The 22,367-nt window shown below is 37.3% G+C and overlaps 1 protein-coding gene across 2 annotated transcripts in view; it reads left to right on the top strand.

Moving 5' to 3' along the window:
* Positions 1-2,565: 2,565 nt before the first annotated feature.
* The window catches only part of PPP1R1C (protein phosphatase 1 regulatory inhibitor subunit 1C), a 124,151-nt gene continuing 104,349 nt past the window's right edge, over positions 2,566-22,367 (top strand). Inside the window, exons 1-2 of one of the 2 annotated variants that reach the window (XM_047086072.1) lie at positions 2,566-2,646; positions 4,306-4,366. In XM_047086072.1, coding sequence (XP_046942028.1) covers positions 2,566-2,646; positions 4,306-4,366 — 142 coding nt within the window. Of the gene's footprint in view, positions 2,652-4,292; positions 4,367-22,367 lie in introns of both variants that reach the window. The other variant, XM_047086071.1, reaches the window with a different exon arrangement.

Genomic DNA, 22,367 nt, shown 5'->3' with positions numbered 1-22,367 from the left:
GTATTAAATAAATTAGTGCAGATAAAGCACTTCAAATAGCACCTGGCATGTGCTAAGTGTTATATAAGGGTAGGCTATTACTATTATCTCTAACAGGGAGAAAAAAATGTACACCTAATATTTAGTATAATTATACTGCCCACATAAACATATTTAAGTTTTTGATTATTTCAAATTTAAGTTGCATTTTAAGTGATACTTGAAATAGCAATTTGCTTGAAAAGGACCCCAACGATCTTTTAACACAGTTTCTTTTCTAATGCCATAGCAAAAGGCCTGGCATGGAGTAGATTTACTATCTACTCAATAAATATGCACTATGTCAATGAGTGACATTGTGAAATGCTAAACAGAAAAGATAAACTGGTAATTATTATACTAAGTAGTGGTTAAGCTGAGTGCTTTGGGAACACAAAGATGAGTCTAGACCCTCTGTGGATAGAAATAAATTTTACTTTATCACCTAGTGTTCTGATTGGTATCAAAATATTCCAAATAGGCAGAGAGCCTAGTAAATGCAGATTAAGAACGTACATCTTCAAGTCTTTTGAAGTCCAGTTTAAAAAAAATAATAGCTCTCTGAGTAGTTATCATGTACTGGCCTTACAATGAGCTCTTCTAAAGAATTAATTCATCTAAAACTCACAAGAAGAAAGTTCTCTTCCTGCCAAGTTGATAAACTGAGTAAGTAGCAGAGCCAGGGTTTGAACCCAAGGCTGCCAAGTGCATGCTCGAAATTACTATGCCAAGTGAAGTTCTGGATTGATTATTCACTAGAAATACTGTCTTGTTTTCCTTTTGTATAATTTGAAGAAATAGAGAAATTTACTTCATTAATGATATTGATTCAGGTTCCACTCTGGGACTTTGTAAACGGTAACACAAAATGTAATTTCTAAGTTTCCCTTTGACACTGCAAGGATGAGTGCATCACAAGATGTCTTGCTGGTCAGCACTGTTCTCTGACTGAAAGTGCTTTCACATCCACATCTTCATTTGCTTTTTCCCCTAGTGGGTATAGAAAACTACTTGAATAATGCATACTACTTTCCATATTCCTTCAACAGAACACCACATACTTCAATCATTAAGATGGATTCCTAGTATGGACTCAGAATTTAAGCAAAAGAAAGAAAACCTCATTTGTAAGTGCCTGGTATAATATTCAGTGTCTAAATGTATTATATAAATGCAAAAACATATTAAAAATCTAATGTTCATCAAACAAAATCTTTCAAATAAGAAAGTAGAGTACTCAAGTTCTCTCTTGCATTTAAACAACTTCGTTTTCAGGCTACCTTCACAAAAGGAGTTGAACGCAGGAAGGCCATCTAGCTATGCTGCTGCCTCCCCTTAGATATTAACAGATGTGGAGATCAGGCCACTGTCTCCCTCTACCTTCACCACCACCCACCATGACCATTATCCTCTATCATTCTGGAGATAACCTCTTTTATGCTTTTTTTTTTCAAGTCCTTTTCTTTACATATATCCCCACTATTGACAATAAACCACAATGATGGATCATTAGGTTGCCACTAATGTTTTCTAGTCACTTCTGTATTCTTCCAAATCAGAGGATATAACTGGCTCCACCAGGAAATGAAATAGAGGTCATTACAGCAGCAGTGACTTTCAAGCTATTTGCTAAATTTAGCTGTCCAATACTTTCCACTCTAATGAAAACTGTGAACTACAATTATAGAATGCTGGAACAGAACAGGAGCTTAAAGGTCACCGAGTCCGATCTCATCGTTTTTCTGATGAAGGTTTGGGGGGCCTAGACATAGCCTGTGATTTGCCTCAGGGCACAGAGCTTATTAATGGTAGAGATGGAACTTGAACTAAAATCTGCTCAGTCTGGGACGACAGTGTCCTTACTATACCACAGATAGTCTGCTTCCCATGGTCAGTCTTACCTAACCAGATCTCACAGCGTAAATATACCTGATATTATTGGTTGTGGCTTACTGTCTGTGACCATTCATCAGTTTGGTGGCTGAATGTGAAATGGCAAAGGTGTCTGACTTACAAGTTGCTACAAGAGAAATGAAATGATTTCATACCCAAACCCTTCCCCCAACCGTATAAACTTCCTGCTTTATGTTCATCAATAATGAATGGCCCATCCCTGCAATACTCAGAGGGAGCTTACATTGCACTTTTGAGCAGCCGGTTAGTAATGTACAGTGGATAGAGCCTTTCTTTCAAATCCCAGGGCAGCGGGTCCTTCAAGGCTAGCATTGCATTTTCAATTAGCTGCTGAGTGAATGCTTGGCATGTGTATTAGTGAAGAAGCACACAATTAGCTTATTGTTCCTTTCTGTATTGTGCTGAAAGGTTCCAAGGGATTGGTGGGGGAACAGGCAAGCCAGCCATCACTGCGGAGTTGAAGAAGGGATTTACTCAGACCTCTGCATCTTCACTTGCTCGCTCTGGAATTACAGCTATTTATTACGAAGTGCCCTGTGTGGCTGGGTGGAGTGTGCCTGAGGAAAGACATCCCAGACATCACCTGGGGTTAGTCTTTCTGAGCCCTTCACGTCTCTAATTCTCATCATTATCATGGAGCCCAACAGTCCCAAAAAGATACAATTTGCTGTGCCTTTATTCCAGAGTCAGATTGCTCCTGAAGCAGCAGAGCAGGTAGGTGGGGTTGGGTGGGGACCAGTTCCTGTATCTAAGGTAACATGGACATAGGTTCTTATTAACCGAAAGCTTTTCTGCTTCTTGAATCTGCCTTGTTGTGACGTTCCACGCTATGTGAACGAGAAATAAGTTGGTTTCCATATGGCACTTGTATTTGAGTTGCATTGGGTGACCTATTGGCTAAAATGTAACACTTCGTGTGATAAAAAATTAGCCCCAGTTAAGGAGAAAAATGCTTATATTAGTGATTCAGATTTGGATCCAGAAATCTGTTTGCTTTTGCTTACTAAATTAACATGTTTAACATTCAGAGAAACTTTAAAAATTCTCATAATTAGCAATCTTTTATTTCATTATTTATAAAATAAAAAAGATTCATTTAACAATGAAAACATTAAACCTTGGAATAATTTCAGATTATAGGGTTAATATTTTTTTAAAGACTTTTCATTATATATTCAAAGCAGTAATTATATGTAATACACGATAGACAGGATTTGCAGGTGTATGTATAATTTAACACATTTTATTCAGATATTAAATAGTAGCAAACATTTACCAGATTCCTTTTCTATGTCTAATATATCTATGTATCTATATTTCTATATTTCTCTGTTTCTCTCTTTCCTGTAAGATTGATTTACATGTATCACCTTTCATATTCGGATTTACTTAGACTCTTGATGCAATGGAACCACTTAAAAGACCATTTGTGGTAAAATTACAACAGTAGGGGGGCAAAAGCAGATACAATTTATGGGGTCATCAATCTAATTCATTAATTTCTTAAAGTCTAAATTATCCCTGAATCCTTTTACAAATACTTTATACAAAGTCTTAAAAATGATTACTGAATCTGGGGCTGATAACTTTCTAGGATATTTTGATAACCTGAAGTAGATCATCCCAGATAAACATAACCTTGAACATGTATCTATGTTGAATGGGACATTGGTTCTGTCCTGGACAAAATGTCATTGGTAAATTTTATCTTCTGTTCTACTGACATAGACTTTAAGAGTTTACCTGTATGTTTAAGAAATCAAGAGCACGTTAGAAATTCTAATCTTAATATGCTTCTGTAACTCTTAACTAAGAAAAAAAACCTACATCAAACCTATTAGTTTTAAATTAATTAGTCTCATAAAATCCATACTCATTCTTTATTTGTCCTAAATATTTTACTAGAAAATAAGAAAGCCTTATTAATTGAAATTAAGAACTAATGCTGTTAAATTTAACCTGCTAGAAATTTAAGTTTTGCAAGTGTCTTTACTCTGCTTAAGAATAAGGACAGTGAATCTCGAAAGCATCATCAATACTATGAGGCTCCAAGAGAGCCACTGAAAGTCATCCTCCTACCTACACTGCATACTATTCTAGTGGCATCACTGGATCATATACAACTATTTCTTTTCTGTGGAAAGGTACCTTTTTAGACCAAAGAAGGTAATACTACAACCTGACGGTTCTATTATCTGTCTTTCTATAATTCCCAATAGTGAGAACCTACTGTGTGCTCTCCCCAAGTTTGCTTTTTTTTTTTTTATATATATATTGGGAAAAGATGAGGATGGAATAGCTTTGCAAGCTGTAGAGTAACCGGGGGCAGTGTCTGATTCTCACTGACCTCAACTGGGCCTTTTTTGTTTACAGATCAGAAAAAGAAGACCTACACCAGCATCACTTGTGATTCTCAATGAACATAATCCCCCAGGTAAAGAAGCATGATGTTTTTTGCACTGATGGGACAGAACAGAATTGTTTGAAGAACATGAAAGAGTGTGTCATTGCCAAAAGATTTCAATTTAGGATTTCAGCCAAATTATAATCTAACAAGCTAGTCTATAAAATGGATCATAAGCAAAATCAGAAATAAATATAGGAACTATCTCAGTCAACAGTCTGCTTTTCCTCTAGATAATGACACATTTGTGATGATATGCTATAAAGTGTTTTGTTGTTTACGTAGAGTCTGGTTCAGTGCTTATTAATGCGGCTGGTGGAAAGTTGTTTAATTAGGTTTCAAAGCTCAATTTACAGTCCAAGAGATGCTTCTATCTTTACAGAGTAGGTTTTTTATTTATGAAAGGTTGTCATGGGCTGGGCAATGAGCTAGCACTGGCTACAGCTTTGTTTCTGATGTCATGTCTGAATAATGCAATTGACAAGTAACCAGATCAATTTTCAGCACTGCCCATTTGAGAGCCATTCTGAAGGGTTGCATCCATTTGTTGAGGTTTTGCTTTCTATTTCCTGTAAAAAAGTAAAGCTGCCTTATTCCTGATAAATGACTGTGATCTTCAAGATGCAAACATTATTAGTTACTTACTGAACGGACATGATTTTAATCACACATTTAAGTGCTGTTTCTAGAAATGCAAACAAGACAGCAGAGGTCATGGCATTAATTTGTACACAGGCAGGACTTGGTTTTGGGTTTTTGCAGGTCTAAATAATACAGGTGGACAAACGGAGTTTGAAGAGTAGAAACATAATAAGTCTAAGCTCAGTTATTTTAAGAATACCAAGGCAAAACAGTCTTTGATTTTTTTCAGATTCCTTTCTAATTAGAGAAGCATACATATGAAAGTGAAGCTGGAATAGAATATATATCATTGAGCCTAAATACAAGAAGGTCTTCAGCTAATGGGAAACCAAAGCAAAAATATTACTGATGAAAATAGGACTTTTTTTTTCTATTTCTTCTTCCTTAAGGTGCTATAGCACTTAAAAATTATTTTCAGGGGTGGCTGGGTGGCTCAGTCAGTTAAGCGTCCAACTCTTGGTTTTGCCTCAGGTCAGGATCTCACAGTTTCATGTGTTCAAGCTCCACATCAGGCTCTGCATGGGCAGTGCGGAGCCTGCTTGGGATTCTGTCTCTCTCTCTCTCTCTGCCCCTCCCGCACTTGCTCTCTATTTCTCAAAATAAATAAATAAACTGACAAAAATTATTTTCAAATATATTATCTCACTTAATAAATGTTAACTTATTTTGGTTTAATAAGAGGTGCAAATAGTTTGCATTTATAGTTCACAAATAAATACAAGGAAGTCAACATAATACTAAAATCTCAGATTGAAGGTAATTTTACAGCAAGTTTCCACCACTGTCTTTGCTTACAGTGGCAATTTTTCCACAATGTCCTAGAACTTAACTCCCTAGTCATCCTTAAAAGGTACTGCCTAGCTTGATTTTTAAGTGTTCTGCTATGGGTATTGCTACTGTTTGAACATAGTGAAGCCACATAAACGACCCTTGTGGCTCTCATTCAAGCCCCCGGAATAGGAATTCATGTTTTTTAAAAGCCAAATATGTGCCATTTACAGATGAGGACAGTAAGTACCAGAGAGGTAAAGTAATTTCTGCAGAAGTTACTCTACTATAAGAGTCAGATTATACAGACAAACTCAGATAAAGGTCATTCTAAAGCCCATGCATTTTCTACTGCATGATGCTGGCCCTACAAATTTCAGTTTGCATTTCAGTATGAATTCTCTGTAAATGGGACCAGACTTGAGGCCCTATTGACAAGCGAACCTAAACTTTAAACAAATCTGTCTAGACCACTACATTTAGCAGATTAGAATTATACTTAAATATCCCTGTGAATCATATTTAGATTTTCTCTAGAAATTTTTTTCTTACCAGATCTCCTAATCACGAGATGGCATTGTCCTATTTCCCTTATTGACTCCATACTTCTCCACGTTTTTAAGCAGCATTGGAAAGAACTTAGATGCAAATAGCATCGCACCGAGAACCAAGTCATTTTAGTAATGTCATCTCCTTGCATCTTCAACCTTTTGGAAATCAGAACAGTTTAGAAGAGACCCATCAGCCTATGCCTGTGTATAGCAATGTGTATGGCAAGCAGAGATTTTTGGACTTGGGTTCCTGCAGGAAAAAAAAAAATCACTTATATAGCTTCCCCAGCAAAAATGATCTAGAACCATGATTACTAAAGAAATAAATCTAAGGACCTAACAAAACAATGGCAACAAAAGAACAAATACCACATTGAACCAAACCAAACTTGGATACTAATCTTTATTACCCGTGTGGTCTTGGTTGGGTAAGGGACAACATCTCCAAACTTTATGGTCTCATCTATAAAACAGAGATAATATTCATCCTTTCTACTTTACAAGGTTGTTGTAATGATTGAAAGACTTATTGTGAACACACCTTAAAAACTGCAAAGTGCAAAAAATATTAGGTGTTATTAGTTGATGTGCTCTGGGATACAACCTTTGCATGGGATATTTAAAAGTTAAGAATAGAATTTTCATAATCTCCTCTATACTAAATATTTCTGCCCAACCCAACAATTCTTTATGTTCCAAATATTATCTGACCATTCCCTATCAAACAAAACAAAGCAAAATAACAGCAACAACAAAAACCTCAAGTGTTAAATGACCTTCCTAAAGCAATTGTTTCTTTTAGCCCTAAAAAGCAATATGTACTGTGACAAATACAAATTGTGTGCAGCACTAAATCCTGGTAAGATAAACAAATCTCTTCAATTTTACTGAGATTCCCCAGGAAGTAACTGAATGTTCTTGGAATCATCTGTCATTAATGCTGTTTAAAATTAAAATCCCCAAAAATCTTTATTTCCAATTAATGTAGCAAAGAAAATTAAATTTTCCATTAGAGAGACATAATTAACAAACCCTCCCAATTCATATAATGAGACAGGTATATTATAATCACTGTTAAATGAATTAAACATAACTTCCTTTTTTTTTAATCTTTCCCAGAGTTTGCAGAAACAGTTAAAAAGTATTTGAAACAATTATTTGCTTTTTTTTTTTTAAACGTTTATTTATTTTTGAGACAGAGAAAGACAGAGCATGAACAGGGGAGGGGCAGAGAGGCAGACACAGAATCTGAAACAGGCTCCAGGCCCTGAGCTGTCAGCACAGAGCCCGACACAGGGCTCGAACTCACGGACTGTGAGATCATGACCTGAGCCGAAGTCGGACGCTTAACCGACCGAGCCACCCAGGCGCCCCACAATTATTTGCTTTTTAAAAAAATTTTATTTATTTTGAGAGAGAGAGACAGACAGAGAGAAAGTGCATGAGCAAGGCGGGGCAGAGAGAGAGGGAGAGAGAAAGAATCCCAAGTAGACTCCACACTGTCAGCATAGAGCCCAACACAGGGCTCAATTTCATGAACCTTGAGATCATGACCTGAGCCAAAATCAAGAGTAGGACACTTAACTGACTGAGCCACTCAATGTCCCTGATTTGCTTTTAGATTCAGAAAAACATATGCATTGTTTATATCTGATAAAGGGGAAATAGAAGAGAAAGATATTTGAACATGTAAATCCAGATTGTTGGTTTGCTAGTTCATCTATGCTGGTCAAAACACATAGATGAGGTAGGCATGTGATTGGTAGGATTTCAGGCACAGCAAAATGTCTCCTTAGTCCTTTTCTAAGCAATGGCCCAGAATTCTCAGCAGTGAAGCACTATGGAAACAGACACATAACCTATTTAGGATATGTCATCCTTGGGCATACATAAACCATAATTTAACTCAAAATAATGGGAAATATCACTAAAAAATCTGCGTTGAAGTCATCATGCCTGAAACAATTTAATAACAAAGGGTGTGTCTTTATGATAAAGGGAGCAGAAACTATGCGTTTGCTGCTAGGAATGACTCTGAAGAGCCAGATGGCAGTAAAAAGATACTTGAAGCTTAAAATGTAAAGTAGAAAAGCACCAAAGACAAATTTCATTTTTCCAAATGTTTTCTGGGCTGCTAGTGTGAATGACCTTGCAACAAACTGCTTATTTCTCTCTATTTTCAGCTCACCTTCCAATTAAGGGAATATTTATGATGAGCTCTCAAAGGCTATACAGCAGAGCTTCATTGCTCTTATACTGTGTGCTGTTTGCTTTTACTCTTGCATAATCTGTAGTTGACTGGTTTGGTTTCTATGTTTTTACTTAAAGGAATACACACAAATCCTCTCCATTTAGAAGTAAATGGCAATGCCATTTTCTGCAATTTATTTCATCACATTTCTAGATTTACTTAAACATTACTTTAAGTAGACCTATGACAAAACTGTATATTTGGCGACCATAATCAGAAATCTAGAATTGAAAAGAACTTCAGAAAATACCTAATCTAACCACACATCTTTGTGAAAGATGCATAAATGAACCCAAGTCCCTGAGACTTGTTTTATTTTATATATGTCAAAGAAAAATCTATAATTACCCCTACTTTTCAATTCCAGATCCAATAATTTTAGATGTTAGAAAATAGTTTCATCAAACATCAGTAATACCCCCAGTTTATTCTAAAATAACTCCTTGTTCATGCTCTTCAATAAAAGTTTATTTACTCACTTCTTTAAATACACAAAAGAAGTCTTCATTATTTTCTTTCCTAAATTGAATACTTTCAGTCCCTATAAGGGCCTTAATGAATTCTACCCAAATTTTCCTTGTCTTTCGGCCTTTGGAGCCAGAGCTGGACATGGTCTTCCAGTAAAAAGCCATCCTAGGCCTTCTGAATATTAAAGTTTGTGGCATTCATTCTCTCCCATTTACTTTAGCCAGAGACAATATAGATACAATTAAACTTAACGGATCTGATGCCTATTATGCATGAGTGAACCATAAGAGGTCTGGAGCTTAGTGAAGGTTTGGATAAGTACCCAAGGGTTTTGGCATCATTTAAAAGTTTGTTGTACATCTAAAAAGTGGGGCCAGAATTACAATGTGTAATAGTTTTCTGGGGATATTTATTGAACTTTCTATCACAGCTGAATTTTGGAGAGATTGAATCTCTTTTTTATTTTTAAATCTTTTAATGTTTATTTATTTTTGAGAGAGACAGAGCATGAATGGGGGAGGGACAGAGAGAGAGGGAGACACAGAATCTGAAGCAGACTCCAGACTCTGAGCTGTCAGCACAGAGACTGACTTGGGCTCTAACTCACAAACCGCAAGATCATGACTTGAGCTGAAGTCAGACGCTTAACTGATGGAGCCACCCAGGCGCCCCGAGATTGACTTTCTCTTTGATGCTTTTGGCTTTAAACATTCTTAGAAATGAAGAATAAAACAAAAGCATTTTCACATAGGTGAGGATCCTGAAAATTAATTGAGACACATGAATTAAATATCACACTATCTCTCTTCAACCTTGAGGGAGTAGGACAGTAAGTCTAGTCAGTAGAGAGAACTGGGGTTGCCAACTGATCAGGCTCTTTGGCTCCACAGACTGAGAAAGAAGCCACAGTCCATTCTGGATGTAGCATATGACTTTCTAAATGAAGCCTGCACTTTCAGACTCCAACACTAAGATACCTAATAAGGTTTTGAAAGCTCTGGATTAATAACGCTGAGACAGTGGATGATAGATAGATAGCTAGAGAGTATTGCTGGACTGAGACTGAGTTATTTAACATAGGGGGCCCCAGGAATCTCTGACCAATGAGAGGTTTTTCAGGGTCAACAAAGTTAAAGTGGAAATTTATATCCAGTTGTTGGGGCATTCATATGCAAACAATCTTTTATCATGGAGACCCTCTATTTTACCAAATAAATGATTTGTAGTCAAAAGGCAATGGGCACCTTGAGTGCAAGCTCCAAGAATACCACTGAGGGTTTTCCTGGGACTTAAGGATGGGTAAGACATCATCAACCCCATACCTGGTGGTGCCTGTCACCTCCAAGGACCTTCAATCAAATGCACTCAAATAAGAGCTGAAAGGGATTCACAGTCCATACAGTTTTGTTTCATTCTGTTTTCTCATCTTCTGTGGGAATGTCATTTTAAATCATTCTGATACACAATCCTTGTTGATTATTCAGCATTTATTTTGCCTTCTCATTGTGAATGGCAATATGAAACAAAGAAAAGCCCAAGTTTGAAGGTTATTTAAGAGTTAACTGGTATTAATTTCTAAGGAATTTTCAGAAAAGTCTCAATATTTATTTCGCCTTTTTTTTCTCCTCAGCATTTATTTCTATGAGTTATTGAATGCCAAACTATGTTGAATGATTTAAAGACAAGTGATGCATGTGGCTTTCAGAGATTCATGTACTGCACAACTGATTGACTTGTTTTCCCATAAAGACTCAATCTGTGCAGCAGCCAAATCACCTATTCAGTCAGAATAACTATAAGCCAGGGATGAGGTTCCAGTTCTTAGTAATGCCAAGGTTTGCTACACTTTAAGTATTCAAAGGAACTAATATAATCTTCAAATTAAATTAAAGAAAAAAATTAAAGGGAAAATCATAAAACTACGAAATAGTTCTATTTTATTTCAGCAAGATTACTACTTTTGCTTATTTTGAATAATAACATATATTGCTTACTTTTTATGTTGATTTTAATTAGAAATACCTTAGTGAAATATGAGAGAATTATAGTAGGGTCAATTCATTTCATTTTTCTGGTTTTCTGTCTGCCTACTTGTGGAGGGATACTGCAGATGAAAATAACTCTGAGGTACTTTTGCATGATGTAAAGATGCAGCGTTGGTAGTAGGTAAAGCACTGACTGGAGTAAGGCATGGGTTCGAATCTCAATTTTGCTAGTTACTGGTGGTGAGACATTGTGTGTATTGTCAACCTCCACGGGCTCAGTTTCCTCCTTTCTCAGTAAAATGAAATGCATAGCACAGTGCCTGCAACCAGACAGATACTGAAGACATGCAACCCCCCTGCATTATTATACCCCTGCTGAGAAACACCATGTTCTCCTAAAACCTGTATTTCTTATTGGAAGATGGCTTAGCTCCTTTCTGATTTCGACTGCATTAGGCCATGTCAAAGTGTCCTCAAGAGTTGGAGTTCTTGACAAGAGAGAAGATGTATCTATCACATCTCCTAATTCATTAGGATAAGAATACACAATTAGGGAATTGTTATGTATCTTATACTGTGATATTTGTCCAACTGAGTTGTCTTGCTTACAAATATACTTTCCTGAAATATTAGTCCTTCAGAATTTTCTTTAAAAAAACAAGGTACTGATGTCTATAAAGTTACAAAAAGCAGTGGAGATCCTCGTAGCAGATTTGTATTTGACCAAAAATGAAATTCATATTCTAATGGTATGTGGACAGAAAGAAGGTTGATTACTGAGTATAAAAATCTTTCAGAGATATCTATCAAACATTCATTTGATTGCTCACATTTATTTCCACTCCATTTCTTCTCACTTCCTTCCATACACCATCCTAATGCCATATTTTGGCTAAGCTTTCTTTTTTTGGTTCCTTCTTTTGGTTCCTTTGCCAGATCTTAAGGCTTAGTCTAGACAGACTCATTTGTGTAAATCAGTCTCCAGCTTCTCCAACAATTTCTTTTATTTAAATTACTGTATGAAACTCACTTAAATCTCAAAAATTTTCTCTGACTGGTTTCATCCATTGTCTAGCTTTTTATTCTAATACTCTCTTCCCACTTCCAACTATTGAAGCTATTTATTGGATTATATATTCAATTCAATTCAATAAGTATTTATTCAGTCCTTATTCTTTTTTTTTTATAAATTTTTTTTTTTCAACGTTTATTTATTTGTGGGACAGAGAGAGACAGAGCATGAACGGGGGAGGGGCAGAGAGAGAGGGAGACACAGAATCGGAAACAGGCTCCAGGCTCTGAGCCATCAGCCCAGAGCCCGACGCGGGGCTCGAACTCACGGACCGCGAGATCGTGACCTGGCTGAAGTCGGACGCTCAACCGACTGCGCCACCCAGGCGCCCCTATTCAGTCCTTATTCTAAATCCTCCAGGAACATGCGATTTAGGTAATAGAGAATAAATAATATATCTCCATGAACCAGAATACAATTGTAATAATATAAATTCTAACTGCTCAGACCAGGGTAAAATTAATTCTGGCCAAGACCTAGAGGCACTTATTTCTCATGTTCACTAATCTACAAAGCATTTGTATGACTTACTTTGATCTTAGGGCTTTAACCTTTTAATGACTAGGGTCAGAACTAAAATTCTACTATTTATTTCAAACTAGTATAATAGTTATATCTACTTAAACTAGTAGAGTGAATATCTAGTTGAGTAGATATTACATACCTGTGAGCTATTAAATTTAAATGGATTTAAAAAAAAAAAAAAAACCAAAACAGATCCTCAAATCCAATGGCAATGCATCAAACTTTTTGGGTACTTACTCTGATTAGGACACAGTGTTAGCTGCTCTCGGAGATAAAACAGGTTAAGTCACTATCTCTGCCCTCATGGAGAAAACTACCTGAGACATCTATAATTTGATACATGTATACTGATAGTGGAATCAACAGCATGTGGCAAAAATACAAAATATATTTCAATTCGGCACAGAAATGTCTACTGATGGACATTTTGGGAAATTCAATTATAATATTAGACAGTACAGTATAAAGACTAGGTGCTTGATAAATGGCAACTCTTATTTTGGGGAGGCAGGCACATAGCACTTAGAAGTAGAGATGTTGGAATCACTTAGGTCTGGATATGGATCTCAGATGGCCGTTTACTCCCTCCCTGTCTTTACCCTAGGGAAGTGGCTTATCCTCCCAAGGCCCATTAAGTGAGGAAGCTGGGTTCAAGTGGCTCTGAAATGCATGTTTCTTTTTTCAACGCTACCGTATTTCACTAAATATAAAATACATTCATTAGAAATAAGGCTATTCTGAGTCCACTGAATAAGTAGATGTACATTTTTGTGTCTGCAGAATAATACATATGGGCTACATATGTCATCGTCAGCTGTTCTGGAGAGTTTAAGGGCACGTTCAGTTTCAAATTTAAGACTGAAAAAGTCACTAACAGCTCTAATTGTTTCTAGTTCATAGTCACATTTAAGGCAAATAGTAAATTAGTAGTACTTGACAACCTCTAATGAAAAAGTCTAGCCAAGCTGTGTAATGAATAGAGAGGAGTTATTTCCATGTTTATTTTATTTTTTTTATTTTTTTATTTTTTATTTTTTTTTTCAACGTTTATTTATTTTTAGGACAGAGAGAGACAGAGCATGAACGGGGGAGGGGCAGAGAGAGAGGGAGACACAGAATCAGAAACAGGCTCCAGGCTCTGAGCCATCAGCCCAGAGCCTGACGCGGGGCTCGAACTCACGCACCGCGAGATCGCGACCTGGCTGAAGTCGGACGCTTAACCGACTGCGCCACCCAGGCGCCCCATTTCCATGTTTATTTTAGAACTGCTCAGGAACAAGCCTTCAAGCTTTGGGACTTTTTCCCCCCTTTCTCCCACCATTTTCTACTCTTGAGTTCCACCAAACTGTGATCTGAAACTGTTCCAGAAATTCCAGATACAATTTGGTAGCAGAATTGAAATGCCCCAAGGGCTCAGGCAGGTGACATAGATGAGTACCTAGGCTCTGTGTGGGACACTGTGATGGGGACTGTGGTCTACTTGGAGGGTACAAGCTCCATTCAAGTCTTTCAAATGAAACATACAGAAATACGCAGAAAGAAAGAAAACAAAACAAAACAAAACAAAACAAAACAAAACAAAACAAAACCAACATTGTGAGCAATAGGGGCGCCCAAGTGGTCAGTCTCCACGCTACCTAAAATTGTACCTTTCAAAGTTCTTATTATTGTTACTATACCCTATCTTCTATACTGTAAGAACTTGACCAGATGTAACACATCGTCCCTGACACTAGAAAAGCACTCTACCTGGAGCTCAGAAGGAACCTGTGAAAGCCTGAGGTAGAGAGAGAGGAATATCCTGAAGCAAATATTTCAGCTGCAAAGTAGGGACCTCAGAGTCATCTCCTACTCCCAGTCTGTTTGTGGTCATTGCTTTCTTCCCTTCAGGTCTTCCCCAGTATTTCGAGGCCCCAAGCCCATACTGGGAAATGTTACGTCTGTATCTGTGAGTCTTCCCTGTCCTGTGGATAGAAGATTATTTTTGAATTTAACTCAATGACTTTGTATCACTCAGAGTAATTTGATATAGTGACAATTATAGTGCTTAATAAAACTAATTTGTTAAGCCAAATAAGTTGCCAAATCTGCATCATCAAAGGGAAATATATTGGCAGTCTGGTTAGAATACAATTACAGTTTGACCTTGGCAATAATGCTAAGGAAAAAGTACTATATAAAGTAAGAAAAGCTAGGAAATGGGTTGCTTTTCTTCCTCCTCCCTCCCTCCTACCTACCTTCTTCCTTCCTTCCTTCCTTTCTTCCTTCCTTCCTTCCTTCCTTCCTTCTTCATTCTCTGGGAGTAATTTTCCACCGTTTATAGGAAACAATTTTCAGAATCACATTCTTTACATATAAATACATATTGACTTGTTTGTAAAAATGGAACTGAATGCACAAAATGAAAATTGAAAAAATGTTTATTTTAGAATTCAATTTTTAGAATAATTTGGTTCAATGCAGTATCATTTTATGCTTTCTTTGCTATCTGACAAAAAATGAAATATTAGGAAACATATCCACAGATATACATGTGCACACACACACACACACACACACACACACATAAGTTGAATACCCAATTATGTGTACAAATATCACAGGCAATTTATTCATGTAATAAAATCAACCTCCACTAAGTGATCTGACTTACAAAAAGGCCAGGACCTAATAAAGTATCTAGAAAAGCTTTGTGAATTCAGTTTATAAATGGAATAAAGTTTAAAATAATTATTTAAATTCTTAATCCTTTGATTTAAAACCAATAGATCAAAAACTAATCATAATGTTTGGAAAACCATGAATAAAAAAACATTGAAATTATGGATTTAAATGATGAGACTATTTTTTAAATCAAAAGAGCATTTAAAAATAAGTTACATGTATTGAATATTAATTGCTTTAAGACTATCTTCTCATTTGGGTAGATTTTGTATTCCCAGTTTCATAATTCGTGAATACAAGAAGTATTATAACAAATAAAAAGTGAGCTCCTCCTGCTACCACCTAAAAGTCAATGTCTAGCTGAAATGTGTCATCCAATTTAAAATCAACATTTAAACTCTTAACCTCAGCAACTATGTTAATGGTATCCCCATTCCTCTAATCTGAACCATAACAACCTAGGAATCACCTCTGACACCTCTCTCTCCCCACCTGCCCCCTAAATCTAGCCATGGCTTTTCTGTTGATTCTATTGTGAAGGTTGACTCTATCCCCCATGTTTTTACTGCCTCTGCTCAGGCTAGGACAGTTATTGCTTTATTCCAAAATAAAGTACAGTAGCTTCCAAACCACTTTTCCATGACTTTAACACTGGGAGGTGGTTTGTGTAGAGCTGAGCCCTAATGTTAGAATAAGTGAACGTGGCATGACTTAAAATCAAATCGTGGCATGACTGTGAAACGCTGTCTTAGTTTCTAATTCCACGAAGCACAGATCATGCATGGTAACTCCAAAACTAGTTTTCCTGCTGGAATCAAGTAAGATGATGTATGCTAGCAACACTATTGGTGGTAAATTTGCTTTTTTTCCACTCTGGCTTGTGTGAGAGGCTTTGGAAGATGTAATTATACAACGGGTGATGGACTGGGGCAGCTTTACTTTTCATAATTCATTTGTTATGAGCTCTGATTTGTATCCTATAATTTACCTGTCCAAGCTCTTAATTGGCTATGATAAGGCACATGAGGTCTTCTCAGGAGGAGCTCATATATTTAAATATCATTTACACATCATTCCTATTTCTTGCTTAAATAAGTCAATTGTTTCCTCCATAGTCTATGGAATCTTTGTTACCTAAATTGTTTATAATTGTACTAAGGCTGAGATTTAATTAAAGAAAAGAAATATACAGACAAAATGAAAATTGTGTTATATTATGGTTAACATTACTGCTTTATAATTTCTTTTCTATTGCCTTCTTTATTTTTGGCTGAGGGCTCTAAAACTGAATACAGGAAACTTGCTCATTTGCCATAGGTACCTTCCTACTGAAAATAACTTTTCCATATGTGGAGGAATTTCAGATCAAGCAGGAGAGACTCAGACTGGATTTGGTTTCCAAAGTACTCTAAGGATTATCCACTTTCCCTTCATGGATCTTAAGCACTGCCCACTTGCCCCCCAATGATTAAAAGGTTTTCAGGAAATAATGCCAGAGACCCACTCACCATCACATTTCAGTGAAGTAAAATGTCATGAATGATTGAGCTAAAATGGCTCATCTCAAATTCTGCCACAGGTCATTTTACTTGGTGAATAGCCCAGAATTCCCGCTTTACTCAGCCAATGAAGGGCACCTTTTTGCTTAAGGTCTTGGAGACAAAGATATTTTCATATGCTAGCTCCATGGTTCACAGCCATCATTGGAGTCAAGGCAAAAACCAGCTGTACTGTTTATAAGGACACTTACAGTATAAAAAACATATTCAAATATATTTTGAAATATCTTTAGGACATAAAAGACGAATACTTCTAAGCTACAAATAATTTTAAAAACCCGTACAAACTCAAAGGCAAATTTAAAGAGATTAATAGTAATTTATCTTCCTTTTGGTAGTTTTATACTTTGAAAACATATTTTTCACCTATGATATTTATGCTCAAGAACTCTGTGAAATAAATATTATAACCTTCATTTTACAGAAGGAAGGTGATAGGTGAGCTGCTCAAGGTTAAAGAAGCTAGTAAGTTAGTAGGTCTGAAATTTAAACATAGGTTATCTATCCCAGGTTAATGCACTTTTCACTTCAATAATAATATTTTTCCTTCTACAAATAAGCAACATTATTCTCTTGCTATTTTATTTCTATCTTCCTCATGGAAGTAACTATAAGCAAATTCCTCATTGTGGCTCAGCCAAGTGAGATCCTGTTTGATGTAATAACAGAATGTACTTCTTTCTATCCCAATGTAAGTGAGTTCATTTTGGAGAGGACATACTACACTTTTTTCTTTTCTTTGATAATTTATTAGATAAGCGTTCTTAGAGTTACTAACATCAGATTTTTTTTTATTATATAATCAGAAAGATAGCCAAACAGAAAAATAAATCTCACCCATTATTCCACTCTTATAGTTGGATTCTGTTATTTATTCATGTTTCTGGTTGCCTACCTATATGAATTCACTTATTTAAAAAAAACACTGTCTTGATTTAAAACTTTAGTTGGAAAGCTAACAGTTTACATTTGGATTCTAGTTAACTCTGAACATGACTGATTTGTACACTAGAATGTCATCTTCCCTTATCTGTATCTACTGTAGTTTTTCTTATCCTCCTAGACTAAGATCAAATCCCCCTTTCTCTGTGAAACCTTCACTAGCCACTCCGGCTGAAAGGCTTTATTCCAGTAAAAGTAACAAGTCAGTGGATCCATTAACTCATTTGCTCCAAACGATTGTCAGTGACTTTCTGTCACCTAGTAATGCACTGAAGGAATGGATTATAGAATTAATACATTTTAATGTGAGTCAGAGGAAGAAAGATTGAGTCACAAGGCCCTTCCATGTGTTCTCAAGCTTTAGTAAGTCCTTTCTGGGTAGCAGGGCTGCAGAATAAGGTTCTAAGGATTGAAGAAAGTAAATTTTAATAGAAGACTTGAGCTGCTTGTTTCATTATTTTCATATAGAAAATGTTCTGAATTAAGCACCACAGGCAGCTAGTGACTGCGGATACATAGATCATTTTGCATAATAATAATATTTTGGGGATTTCTTATGTTTTATAGGATAATATAAAGCCTCAGTAGGTTTTGTTTAATGACCAATTTTATTCTTTAGCTGTCTTCAAATTATTGAAACTGATTTTAAAATGTCAGTAAAATGGTGATGGTGGAAAATGTAGTATTATCAGTTCGGTTGCTTTCTTCTAACAGCATGGGAGTTCGAGAGTTCAAATAGGAGCAATCTATCCCTCTGAATGGCTATGTACTTTCCTTCTATGTTAACTAATGTATGAGTCCATAAATAGGAGGTAGGTCTTCTTTTCATTTCCATTGAATTGTGAAATAAACATTTTACCTAATAATTCCCCTTAAACAATTTCCTTTTTTAAACAATAAGCTACCAGGAAATAGTAACCTGTAGCCAATACTGAAAATCAAACAGTCCATTACTTGTCAAAAGCATTTAAAATTACACAACTTTACCTAAAAAAATCCATTCGACTGGTTTGCATATAAGATTCCTTTGTAAGCGGAACTTAGTAACTACAAGAAAAATAATTTCAGAGTGGACCTTGTACCATATTCTTCCTTTCCCTCACTTTTTACACAAGGAAACCATTGAAATAATTTACATTGGCCCCAGTGAATTATTTGTAAGCATACTGATACATAGTTTCACATTACAACATTCCAGCTGCTTTATTATTTTCTGACTGAGTCAGATAAGATTGTAGTCTATGTATTTCTGTTATCTGGGTACTTCTTAACATGTCCATCATTACGGGCATACTGTTGGTATATTACATAAAAATGAGTTCATTGCAGGCATCAGCTCCATTTCCGTATTTCTAACTTAGTTGGACATTCTTGGCAATTTTTCCAGACATACCACAACCCACTCTCTACTGAGATTCTTTTTTTCCCTTTTAATATTAAGTTTTTCTGTGCAGCAGCTAGAACTTGGAACTGCTCTCATTGTTTTTAGAGCTATAGGTCTACAGTTCACTTCAGTAAAAAAAATCTGAAAAACTTTAGCATTAAGCTCCTTATGAGAACACAGCTTTCTTAGATGTAAAAGAAATTTGAAACTCTGACATAAAAGAATTAAGATGAGGGGCGCCTGGTGGTTCAGTTGATTGAACACCAACTTTGGCTCAGGTCATGATCTTAGGGTTCCTGACTTTGAGCCCCGCGTTGGGCTCTGTGCTGATAGCTCAGAGCCTGGAGCCTGCTTTGGATTCTGTGTGTTCCTTACCCCTTACCCCTCCCCTGCTCTCCCTCTCTCTCTCTTTCTCTAAAAAATAAAACAAACATTAAAAAAAATTAAGATGAAGTAGAATATGACTTCCTACTACAAATCTTACAGACTAATGAATATATGCAAACTACAAGAAAGCAAGACAAAACAAAAAATAAAACAACTTAAAACAATTTATATATGCCATCAGATTTATATTTTTTAATAATGCAACAATCAGTAAGATTTCTTAGAATACTCAGAGTTTGCTTTTTAGTAATAGCTTTAATTTAACATTTTGATGAAAGAAAAAAGAAAATTACTAAGACAGAAGGTACTGCAATGATATTTCCAAACTGGAAAATAAAATTATTGGCATTTAACATTGTTCATTAATATGCTCCATTATCTACACTGATTTACACGCTTTAGACACTTCAAATCCAGATTACAAATACGGTAATACCCAATATTAATTGCCACCAAACCTTTGGTAGTAGGAAGTGTACATGAGAAAAGATGTGCTTATAAGTTGGTCCCAAGTATTTGTATGTTGTAATTCTTTTTCTTCTTCTGTAACCTGTAGAACTATTCCATGCAGAGCCATGGTGAAAACAAAAACAAAAGCAATACCCAAAATACTGCCATCAACCATCCTGTTGGGACAGGATTGGTCTGTGTTTTCTCCCATAACCAAGCAGAGCAAGGAGCTTCCTCAGGTGAAAGGTGGTGGTGGTTAATAACATGACAACTACAGTTGACCCTTGAACAACATGGGTTTGAACTATTTGGGTCCACTTATACATGGATTTGTTTTTTGTTTTTTCTGTTTTTTATAAATACAGTACAGTATTATAAATCTATTTTCTCTTCCTTATGATTTTCTTAATAACATTTTCCTGGGGGAGCCTGGGTGGCTCAGTCAGTTAAACGTCTGACTGTTGGTTTCAGCTCAGGTCATGCTCTCATGGCTCATGAGTGTGAGCCCCATGTTAGACTCTTTGCTGACAGCACGGAGCCTGCTTGGGATTCTCTCTCTCCCTCTCTCTGCCTCTCCTGCTGATGCACACGCTTGCACATGGCACTTGCAGACACACACACTCTCTCTCAAAATAAAATAAATAAATAGATAAATAAATAAATAAATAAACGTTAAAAAAATAACATTTTCTTGTCTCTAGTTTACTTATTGTGAGATCTGCTTATAGTGCATTTTCCAAATGAAGGCTTTTTAACAGAAAATGACTTTGAGAATACTTACATGCAGCTGTATTTTTAGCACTCACAGCTGAAAATAATACATAATGACAAAAAGTGACAATAAAACCAGTAATGCTTGAAAATGCCATATTTTATAAGTACAACAGTATCTCCACTCAACTGAAAAATAATTACAGGTGCATGCACAAAAACAAATACAATTCCCTGACCACATGCAGGGTGCATACATTTCACAGACTCCTTGTCATTGTCATAGAAATAGCCTCTGTAGAAAGTGAAATACAAGTCAGACAGCTTTGTGATACACTGTATTCGATCAGAAGTTATTTAAATATGGAGGTTTGGAAAAGCAAAAATTCAGAAAAGAAGGTAGTCATAAATTGGTTAACAAAAGTTAAGAATCATAGTTTACATGTCACTTTGCCAGTAAGGCTTCCAAATCAACAGTATGCTATGAGTAATTAAATTTGGGGGGGGGGATTCTGGGAAGATGGAGGCGTAGGAGGACGCTGGGCTCACCGCGCGTCCTGCTGATCACTTAGATTCCACCTACACCTGCCTAAATAACCCAGAAAACCGCCAGAGGATTAGCAGAACAGAGTCACCGGACCCAAGTGCAGACGAGAGGCCCACGGAAGAGGGTAGGAAGGGCGGCGAGGCGGTGCGCGCTCCACGGACTGGCGGGAGGGAGCCGGGGCGGAGGGGCGGCTCGCCGGCCAAGCAGAGCCCCCGAGTCCGGCTTGCAAAAGCGGAGGGGCCTGACGGACTGTGTTCCGACAGCAAGCGCGACTTAGCGTCTGGGAGGTCATAAGTTAACAGCTCTGCTCGGAAAGCGGGAAGGCTGGAGGACAAAGGGAGGGTGAGCTGCGGAGCCCCCGGACGACAGAGCTCAGTTTGGCGGGGAACAAAGGCGCTCGCCAGCGCCATCTCCCCCGCCCATGCCCCAGCCAAAATCCCAAAGGGAACCGGCTCCGGCCAGGGAAATTGCTCGCTCCGCGCGAACACCCAACTCTGTGCTTCTGCGGAGCCAAACCTCCGGCAGCGATCTGACTCCCTCCGGCTGCCACAGGGCCCCTCCTGAAGTGGATCACCTAAGGAGAAGCGAGCTAAGCCTGCCCCCCCTGCCGCCGTGCACCTTGCCTTCCCACCCCAGCTAATACGCCAGATCCCCAGCATCACAAGCCTGGCAGTGTGCAAGTAGCCCAGACGGGCCACGCCACCCCACAGTGAATCCCGCCCCTAGGAGAGGGGAAGAGAAGGCACACACCAGTCTGACTGTGGCCCCAGCGGTGGGCTGGGGGCAGACATCAGGTCGGACTGCGGCCCCGCCCACCAACTCCAGTTATACACCACAGCACAGGGGAAGTGCCCTGCAGGCCCTCACCACACCAGGGCCTATCCAAAATGACCAAGCGGAAGAATTCCCCTCAGAAGAATCTCCAGGAAATAACAACAGCTAATGAGCTGATCAAAAAGGATTTAAATAATATAACAGAAAGTGAATTTAGAATAATAGTCATAAAATTAATCGCTGGGCTGGAAAACAGCATACAGGACAGCAGAGAATCTCTTGCTACAGACATCAGGGGACTAAGGAACAGTCACGAGGAGCTGAAAAACGCTTTAAAGGAAATGGAAAACA

Source organism: Lynx rufus, unplaced genomic scaffold, assembly GCF_022079265.1.
Source record: "Lynx rufus isolate CCGP_SWC_20201006 ecotype Redwood Valley unplaced genomic scaffold, mLynRuf1.p SCAF_2, whole genome shotgun sequence".
Lineage (NCBI taxonomy): Eukaryota > Metazoa > Chordata > Mammalia > Carnivora > Felidae > Lynx > Lynx rufus.
The sequence above is the reverse complement of the archived record's forward strand: the minus strand, read 5'-3'. Positions and strand labels throughout refer to the sequence as shown.